The 10,839-nt window shown below is 38.2% G+C and overlaps 1 protein-coding gene and 1 pseudogene across 1 annotated transcript; both read left to right on the forward strand.

Annotated features, from left to right (window-relative positions):
• Positions 1-226: 226 nt before the first annotated feature.
• On the forward strand, positions 227-1,171 carry LOC146379713 (olfactory receptor 8G17-like). The gene has a single exon (XM_084941037.1). The coding sequence runs from the start codon at positions 227-229 to the stop codon at positions 1,169-1,171; it is 945 nt and encodes a 314-aa protein (XP_084797163.1).
• Positions 1,172-7,258: 6,087 nt separating this feature from the next.
• Positions 7,259-10,231, forward strand: LOC146379714 (olfactory receptor 52P1-like; annotated as a pseudogene).
• The last annotated feature ends 608 nt before the right edge of the window (positions 10,232-10,839 follow it).

The following is a 10,839-nucleotide window of genomic DNA, read 5'->3' on the forward strand; positions in this document are numbered from 1 at the left end:
CCTCTGGGAGTCTGTGCCTATAAGACAGCGGAGAACAGTGACAAACAAGCTGTGCGTTGATGTATTAGTCTACCAACAGCTTTACATCAGCTTTTCTATAAATCAGCCTCATTGTTTTCACTACTATAAAGTTCCTTCTGTAACTTTTATTGTTTCTGATAAGATCATATGGACTTACTATCTCATAAGATCTGTAAGTGTAAAATAACAGCTTTGTTCTTTCAGGATGATGGAGAACTACACCTACAACAGCTACATCCTCCAGTTAGAGGGCTTAAACACTTCAAAGGATTCTCTCTACCCCGCCTTTCTTTTCTTGTTTTTCTCCTACTTGTTTATAATGATTATAAATGTGGGCATTACTATTTTGATTTTCATGAACAAGAATCTTCACCAGCCCATGTATCTCCTTTTTTGCAACTTGCCATTGAATGATATTCTTGCAAACTCTATCGTGGTGCCCCGTTTGCTTATAGACCTTATGAGACCTCCATCTGAGCGCCTCATTAGTTATTATCAATGTGTTGTTCAGGCCTACATTGCGCACTTGGTTGGAACCACAAGTCACACTGTTCTCATGATTATGGCCTATGACAGATATGTGGCCATTTGTAATCCTTTTCACTATGTTTCCATAATGACCAACAAAATGATGATCAAGCTGACAGTTTGTGCCTGGGGAGTGGCCTTTGTTTTGGTCGGGATTCTTCTAGGTCTGACCACACGACTGAGTCGATGCAGGACTTTGATCACAAACCCCTACTGTGACAATGCCTCATTGTTTAAACTTTCCTGTGAAAATGTGGTCATTAACAACATCTATGGTATCACTTTCACTGTGGCTGTTTATGTGGGCTCTATAGGGGCAATAGTTCTTTCCTATACAAGCATTGCAGTGGTTTGTCTGACCAGTAAGAATAAGTCTTTGAACAGTAAAGCGTTGAAGACCTGCAGCACTCATCTGGTTGTTTATCTGATTATGACACTTAGTGGAATGACACGTATTACTCTGCATCGCTTCCCTCAGTACACAGAGTACAGAAAAATCTTTGCTGTTCTGTTCCCTATTGTTCCAGGCAGTCTGAACCCCATTATTTATGGTGTGCAGTCCAAAGACCTACAAAAAGCCCTTTTGAAGTTTTGCATATCCAAGAAGGTTTTGGCATCATAAACAGAATGTGTTTCTGTTTGTTTTTATAGAAATTCAACATCTAAAGGGAGATCATCTCTGACAGCTATTTTAATCATAATTAGATGGAAGTTAATGTTTTTGCTGCTGTAAGAAACTAATGTATAAAACTTTAGTCAGCATTTCAAAATGTGCGTGTGTTTGTGTAAAATAAAAGCTTAAGCCAATCTGTGGTTTTGTCTCATTCATGAAGTTTAATTTACATTAGATGACGTTAAAGGCAAAAGCAAATATTCGCTATCTGCTGGTAAGCCTTTGTTAAACACAGACACAAGGACTGTGCAGTTTTATTGGAGCTAAATACATAATTAGTATTTAAGAAAGAACATAATGGTATGAAACCAGCAATAACACCCGGTTATACCGATGTAATGAATCTTAAAGGCCAAGAGAATACCTTTGCATGGAAGTAATTTTTAGTATTCTTACTTATACCATAGCTTTCATTTAAAACCAAAAAAGACAATCTCTGGACTTAAATCTGAGTGAGATGTTTATATGAACTTAAACAGGCCGTTTAAAATACAGCTGAATTAAAACAATACTGCAAAGGAGAGAGAGAGCTTTAATTAATCCAGTGACAAAAGACTCATTGGGAATAATTCACTAATATCAGCATGAAAACCTTCTTACCCCGTGAATAAATGTGTTTATTTACTTGCAAAAATTAGCTTGTATGAAAAATCCCTCACATTTATGACACATGCACACTAGCCAATTTTGTTCTTACTACTGTGCATATGTTGGCAAATCAGACTGGAACAGTGAATTAGGAACAGTTCACAAAATCAGCACATATCACCGTTTTGGTTCAGTATTGTATACGTAAGAAACTGAACCTAAACTGAAAGAATAAGGCAATTTGGCATTAGGCATGTCATTGTGATAATCTTAAGTGAGATTCTTGTACAGTAAAATTTGAGTTGCTGATTTCCAAATGCATTTCATTTGTGAGGTAAACAAAACCCCCATTAAGATTGTTTTCTTTAAATTCATAAAGTTACTGCATAAAGTACATCAATAGTTACTCATTCTCTCATGTTAACTCAAAGGAAAATGTTTTTAAAGAGTATGATTTTTATGCTAAAATACAATGACCCTGCCATCTGTCAGACCTTTTGTGCATGTTCAGAACACAAAGTGTATAAAGTTCAGTCTTTTTGTTTGACTCTTGGTCTGCTTCACCTTCTTCACTTTGGGGCCTAGTTGTCTGTGACAAAAAGAACTTACAAACAGAGATTAACAATAACCCAGTTATTTATAATACAATAAGGTTTTGGAGGGAAATGCACAAAGGGTTGGGCAGAGAAGATTTTTTTGACTCCTTTATTGAGAAACAAAGACTTTGTTCTAGGAATGTCTCGCAGTCTGTTTGATATGTGGCATAACAACGGGCTAAGGGCGATTTGTATTTAAACAACACACTGATGAACTTTCAGCAACTGGATTCAAATTTTTATATTCCTAGAGACAACTTTTTTGGGCTTCCTCCATGTTTGTAATTTTGTTAATTCTGAAATTTCACAATCTGCAGAAACAGCTATATATGAAGATTTGGAGACTTTTCTTATTAAACAAAAGGACAGAACTCATTTTATTTCTGCCTTTTATTCTTTACTATATACTCATAGTAGCAGCACATTGAGTGCTATTCATAAATGGGAGAGAGATCTTAATAATCAATATGTGGAGGAGGAGTGGAAACATAGCTAGATCTACTTTTACTTGCAACTGTTTGCAAGATACCCAATACAAAATTCGACACCGCCTAACTCCTAATGTCTGCATAAGATCAAATCAAATCAAATCAATTTATTTATATAGCACTTTTCACAGGATAAAAACCACAAAGTGCTTCACAGTAATATAAAACAGAAATACATAAAATACATTAATAATAAAACACACAGCACAAATCTAATTAAAAGCCAATCTAAATAAATGAGTCTTAAGCTGCTTTTTAAAAGAATAAATACAATCAAGGCAACGTAATGATGGAGGGAGAGCATTCCACAACCTGGGGGCCACCGCTCTAAAAGATCTATCACCTCTGGTTTTAAAATATGTTCGAGGGACTACCAACAGCCTTTGATTAGAAGATCTCAGGCTGCGAGAGGGAGCGTGGGGTTCTAAAAGATCAGAAATGTAAGCAGGGGCATCACAATTCAAAGCTTTAAAAGTCAGTACCAAGATTTTAAAATGAATTCTGAAATGTACTGGAAGCCAGTGTAATGAACGTAACACTGGTGTTATGTGCTCTCTTTTTCGTGTCTTAGCTAAAAGCCTTGCAGCAGCATTCTGGACTAACTGGAGATGGTCAAGATTCCTTTTGCTCAAACAAAGAAAAAGGCTGTTACAATAATCTAAGCGAGAAGAAATAAAAGCATGAATAACCATTTCTAACTCGGACTTAGACAGCAAAGTTCGCAGTTTGGAGATGTTTCGTAGCTGAAAAAGGCAGTTCCTAATTAACTGGCGAGAGTGTTGTTCTAGGGACATGGCAGAATCAAAGATCACACCAAGGTACCTGAGGCTCGGGTGAACAGATGAGCCAAGAGAACCAAGATGCTGTTTGATTAGAGATATCTGGTTGTCGGGGGCAATAATTAATGTTTCTGACTTCTCAGAGTTCAACTGTAAGTAGTTGTCACCAAGCCACTGTTCAATGGAAGCTAAACATTTAATTAAAGAGGACAGTTTATGGACTTCCATCGGCTTAAAAGACCAATAGAGCTGAATATCATCAGCAGAGAAGTGATAAGACACCTCAGGGAACTGCCTAATTATAAGTCCTAGAGGTAACATGTACAAAAGAAAAAGAATAGGACCCAGAACTGAACCCTGCGGTACCCCACATGTCAGATCTTTAGAATGTGACATAAACCGATTTGCAAAAACACTAAAAGATCTGTTGGAGAGGTATGACTGAAACCACTTCAAAGCCAGACCGGACACACCAACTACGTCCCGGAGCCTGTTAATCAGGATGGTATGGTCAATGGTGTCAAAGGCAGATGTCAAGTCCAACAAAACCATGACTGAGGATGCTCCGGAGTCAGCTGACATCATAATGTCACTAGAGACTTTAAGTAATGCGGTTTCTGTTGAGTGACTTTTACGGAAACCTGACTGAAATTTGTCATAAATTTCATGTTTTTCTAAAAAAGTGGTAAGTTGATCTGCAACTACTTTTTCCAGAATTTTTGAATAATAATGGAAGCTTAGAGATAGGCCTATAATTCTTAAGCTGAGTTGGATCCAAACTGCTCTTTTTTAATATCGGCTCAACAACAGCATGCTTACAGAACCTAGGGACAACCCCTGTTAAAAGAGAGGCATTGCATATCTCTACAATAGAGGGGCCAATGACAGAGAGAGCATTTTTAAACAGCCCAGCAGGTAGAATGTCATTTGCACAAGTGGTAATTTTCATTTTATCCAGCAGGAGTGAAAGGTCATGTATGGTCATTGGGTTAAACACTGACAGTAAATGAGGGGGAGGTGGCCCAGAGACACAAACAGATGGTATTGAAGAACCAATGCTCATACGGACATGATCAACTTTATCCACAAAGAAATTCAGAAACTCATCACTCTCAGATATAGCTGTCACGGGTACTCGGTGGACCACGTGTTATGAAACGGCTGTGTGCAGGCTGGAAAAGGACCCAAAGTGCAGACTCCGGAGACAGACGTGAACTCAAAAAACAGCTTTAATGATGAACTCAAAGTAACAAACCTCCAAAGTAGAAACATTAACGCAGGCAGGGGAAAAAACAAAACACACAGCATAAGTGAGGGTAGATAAGAGTAGATCACGACAATGACAAACTGAAACAAAGGGCTTAAATACATAGAGGGAGCAATCAGGGAATGGACAACAGGAGGGAAACACAGCTGGGGCAAATCAGAACTGATGAGACAAGGGGAAGCAAAACCAGACACATTAACATCAGACATGGACTTTCAAAGTAAAACAGGAAACATAACACAGACTCACAGGCAGGCACTATAACAAAGGGAACAGAGACGTGGGACCAGGGCAGACACAGACACTGACTGGACGTGGGGATACAGCAGACAGGGGAGACAGCAACTATGGAACACAGACAGAAAACCAGAACACTAAAACTCTAACCAAACCCCACCCAGAGAACCTAAACTAAGAATAATCCTAAAACCCATAAAGCAAAGCTAGAATATAATGAAATAACAAAATCAAAGAACCAAAAACACAATACACTGGGTCAACGACCCAGGGACCCTAACACCACGGGGGAAACAATAGAGTTTATGGAGTCAAACAGTACCTTGGAATTTCTCTTGCTTGATGATATTAACTGAGAAAAATATCCTGATCTGGCTGTTTTTATGGTTTCATGTAAGGAAACCCAAAGTTTCCTAAGGTGGAGCCTGTGAACTTCGAGTTTGGTTGATTTCCAAAGGCGTTCTACTTTTCTACAGATTCTTTTGACCTTCCTTACATCATCATTTATCCACGGATGAGCTCTTTTTGGGGCAGCAATGACAGATTTCATAGGTGCCACTGAATTTAAAATCTCCAAGCAGTGATTATTAAAACAGTGTGTAGCAACATCAGCATCAGTGCAGCCACTGATCACATGAGGGTCCAACATATTAGAAAACTTCAAAGCAACATCCTGATTTATGAACCGCTTATGGAACATGAGATTAGAAGGTGGTGCGTACAGAGGGAAGCTAAGACTAAAAGTAACACAGGAATGGTCACTCACTTGTACGTCTTTAACACAGACATTAGTTATGTCTAAGCCAAGAGAAAACACAAGGTGCAAGGTGTGGCCTTTAACATGGGTGGGTCCAGAGACATGCTGAATAAAACTAAAAGAGTCTGTAATAGATAGAAAGTCAGAGGCTATGCAACAGCTGAGATCATCCATGTGGAGGTTGAAATCCCCAATCATTAAGACTTTCTCCAGTTTAATAATGGAAGATAAAAAGTCCGTAAAATCTTTAATAAAAACACCAGCGGGGCTGGGAGGGCGGTAAATTAAAACACAATAAAATATATCTGAAGAACCAACCTTAAGAAGTTGTGACTCAAAGGAAGGGAAAAACTCAGAGTCCATAGTCCTGCAAGTGAAATTGTCTCGGTGAACAGTGACCAGACCACCACCACGACGGTCCAAACGCGGAGTCCCGATGAAGCGACAGCCGACCGGGCAGAGCTCATTAAGGTGGATAAATTCATTCTCCCGCTGCCAAGATTCCGTGAGAAACATGAAGTCCAGACTATTACTACTAAAAAAGTAATTCAGTACAAATGATTTGTTGGCTATGGAGCGAGTGTTCAGGAGAGCGATCTGAAGCGGAGGTGACAGGCTGACGTCATCAACAGCTGATTGACGGGGAATTGACAGCAGACACCTGGAAAGAGGACGTAGACTCCCGGTACCTCTAGCTGTGGAACTGTGGTCTTGTAGAATGATAGGCCAAAGATTACACCTGATGTGTCTGTATCAAATGTCAAAAAGAAACTTGTACCTTTTTCCATTACTTTTGGCAATGCAAACTAATTAAAAGATTTTGGAGTTCTATATCTCAAGATCTGAGTAATATTTTTAAGAATTGGATCCAAAAGGACCCTGGATATTTTATTCTTGGTTTACCTTCAAAAGAATTAACATTAACTTACTCACAGCGTAAATTATGTGATAAAATATTGCTGTTAGCTCGGAAATGTTTTCTTATTCTTAACTGGGTTAACTTCCTAAGACCTGAACTCTTGCATTTTTAATTTCTCTTTGATATTTGGGCTGATTGGAACCTAATGAATGTAAAAACAAAGAATTGCTGTTTTTTTTTTTTTTTTTACCCGATTTTTGTTTCTAAGAAAAATGAGAGCCACATATGAAGAAATTTGTTTTCAATTTTGATAAAACAGAGGCAGTGTAATGTTCTCGTAAGTGGATATCAGTCCATTGTGGAGCTAAATTTAGTATTTTGGTCTAGACAACCCAAAATGTGATTTTAGATAGTGACTGAATTGCTTTTGAAATGCCTTTGAAATTGTCTTGTTCTTTCAGGTCCATGCAAAATACAAACAACATCTTCACAATACAGCTGGAGGGTTTAAATGTCCCACAGGAAGCCACATACCCTATGTTTCTTTTTCTTTTTTTCTCCTACTTGTTTCTAATTGTTGCAAATGTGGGCATTGCTGTTTTTGTTTTTGTTGACAAGAGTCTTCACCAGCCCATGTATATCCTTTTTTGTAATCTGTCCATTAATGATTTATTTGGAAACTATCATGATCCCTCGTTTTCTTGTAGACATGTTGAGGCCTCCGTCTGAGCGCCTCATCAGTTATTATGAATGTGTGGTCCAAGCTTTCACCACACATATGTTTAGTACCACAGCTCACACAGTGCTTATGATAATGGCCTTTGACAGATATGTAGCCATCTGTAATCCTCTGCGTTATGCTGCAGTAATGACAAATAAGATGTTGACGAAGCTGACAGTTTCTGCCTGGGGGGTGGCCTTTGTTTTGGTTGGGATTCTGCCCTTGAGACTGGGCCGATGCAGAACTCTGATCAAAAGCCCCTATTGTGACAATGCTGCACTGTTTAACCTGTCCTGTGAGGATGTGTTCATTAACAATGTCTATGGCCTCACTTTCACTGTGCTTTTGTTCACAGTTTCTATCGGTAGCATGGTTCTTACCTATACTAAGATTACTGTGGTGTGTCTAACCACTAACAACAAGTCCTTGAACAATAAAGCCTTGAAGACCTGCAGCACTCACCTGGTTGTATATCTGATTTTTTTGTTCAGTGGCAGAGGCGGAGCCAGACATTTGAAACACCCGGGGCTTAGCCCTAAAGGGTAGTATGCATGTGGGATTTTTTTTTTTTTTTTTTTGGGGGGGGGGGGGGGGGGGGGGTTAGAAATGACTGAAAGATTAATTGGCTCTGTTTTGAGTTTTGTTCAAAAAAGAATGACTTCATATAGGGAAAAATATATATATATATGCAGGACACCTTAAACTAGTTTTTTAATTAAGCAGCAAGGCAGAACAAAGTCGGGGCTGTATCAAGACACGAGGACTAAACCCTAATTCAACCAGACCCAGAACTGATCCAGAATTAAAATAGGACTACAACAGTTAAAAATCAGGACTACTGAGGACTTAACCAAGACAGAACCAGAATCAGAACTAGATGATAGTAGCACTAAAAATCATCATATACCTGCACTACACTTGTTTTTTTAATTCTACCAAAGTACACTATTTAGATTGAGAACAGTTTATATAATTATTTAGCCTTGTTGTGCAAAGAAGCCTGCATAACTTAATAAATGTAGAATTTGAAAAATAGCAAACCTAAAAAGAAACACTAGGTACAAGATACATGAGTACCTATGATACGGTGATACTTTTGGTAAACAACCATTTGACTAACATGTGTGTCTCACCTGCTCTTGTTCATCTCTATTCTGTCCTCATTCTCCATCTCCCTCTGTGCTCCTCTCTCTCCCTCTCTGTTCCTCTTTGTGCTGACAATCATCAAATATACAGTTGAAACCAGACATTTACACACTCTTCAGATAAAAACACAAACACTTTTTTAATTGTAACATCAAATCAGACTAAATGTTTATTTTTTTAGATTGATAAATATAAAAAACATATTTGTTAACTTTAAGAGTAAATAGAGAAACTATCTGTATTTCTTAATTGTAAATGGCACCAAATTGTATTCAAACTTGAGCCACACTTATGGAGCTCCACAGTTCTTTTTCTGGTGTTTTGGTTGACATCTCTTGATTTTCCATTTCAAAGAAACAGGCTCTGTGTTTTGCCTTATATGCATCCACAGGTGTGCCACCAATTTACTCACATGGACTCTACTAACCAATCAGAAGCTTCTTCAGCTCAGAATGGAATCGTCTGGAGTTTTCTTATTAATTAACAATAAACTTAGTGTATATGTACTCCTAAATTTGATCAAAGTGATAAAAAAATAGACAGCTCTGTCTCTCTTTATTCTGACATTTAACTAATTCAAAAGATATTTCAATATTTATCTAAAACAAAAGTTTACTCTAAATTGATGTTGTACAGTAAAAATGTTTTATGTTTTCTCCCTAAAGTGTAAATATCTGGTTACAAATGTGAATATCCTGCTGTGTACTGAAATCCCTCTTGTTTTGCATAGAAATATACTGAACAACATACAAAGCATAATATATAAAATAACATGTACCTGAGTTTTTTCTTTGAAAGAACCCTCTAATGTCCATTCTTATATTTCAGTACATAACTGAAACCGATTTAGTCGGGGAGGGAAACAACTGAAAATATGAAATAAACACACGTAAGCTAAGACTCTCTAAAAAAAAATAGCATTTGTTCGGCTTTTCATTTCGCCAGTTGTTGATTCACTCGAAGAGCAAGTAACGTAATAATGGTCAAGTGATCAGCTTGATATCAATCTTTCGTGATACACCGTCATATTTACATTATTTGTACGGTACGAATGATTTGCTTTGGTACCTGGTCAAACTTAAGCTCTCCTTAGTATGGCTGGCTCCGTTTCTCCAACAGCGCACTCACAGGCAGCAGCTGCCCCGCCCCCTCGCTCAGTCGCTTAGTGCCTGAGCTCGGATCATACCAATATCAGGGGGGATTCACGCACAGTCGTAAATTCCCACAGTGTGCACTATGTGCTTCGAATATTGTGTGTACTTTTTGTTTTATACAGTTGTCAGCCAGGCATCTAACTATGAAAAAATTACACTCCAAAAGACCCCGGGCTTCTGACAAAACAACCCGGGCTTAAGCCCAGTAAGCCACCCCACGCTCCGCCCCTGTTCAGTGGTATGTCCATAATCACTCTGCATCGCTTTCCTGAGTACTCAGGGAGCAGAAAAATTCTTGCTGTCCTGTATCACATCATCCCTGGAAGCCTCAATCCCATCATTTATGGTATGCAATCCAAAGAGATAAAAAAATTTGTATCAAAAGTTAAGTTAAAGAAGGTTTTGCCATTATATTAAAGACAATATTCAGGGTTATTTGAACAGTTTGAAGTGACATATTAATGTTTTTTAAACTGACAGTGTGCAGAGATTGTAACCTGGCTTAATAAATGAGATCTTTGCCAACTCGATCCGCTGTCACTATTACAAATTTACTTCTCCAATTCTATTAATATGAATTAAAGTCATTACATTTCTGTCAGTACCAGATTGCTAAAATAAAAGGGAGTAATGCAACACTGCTGAAACTGCGTCTGAAGCACTGCTTTTTGCACTCTATCTGCGTGTATCATAAGGACAAGATGGAAAGAAATTCATTGTCAAAATAAAAGATATCTGAATGAATTGAAATGGTAAAATGCTTGTTCCTACTAATTTGGTAACTTGTGGGTGTTGTGTGCCTTCTATTGGAGGATTATTGGTAAGAGCCCTGATAACAAAGGAATTGCCTTGAGTATTCATGAACAAAGCACCTTTGATCTTATTATCATTGCAATTACATCATTCAAAATCAGAGGCAATGTGGACACCCTCTGGGAGTCTGTGCCTATAAGACAGCGGAGAACAGTGACAAACAAGCTGTGCGTTGATGTATTAGTCTACCAACAGCTTTACATCAGCTTTTC

The sequence above is a fragment of the Perissodus microlepis genome, chromosome 10 (genome assembly GCF_051167445.1).
Source record: "Perissodus microlepis isolate ML-2025 ecotype Zambia chromosome 10, ASM5116744v1, whole genome shotgun sequence".
NCBI classification, from domain to species: domain Eukaryota; kingdom Metazoa; phylum Chordata; class Actinopteri; order Cichliformes; family Cichlidae; genus Perissodus; species Perissodus microlepis.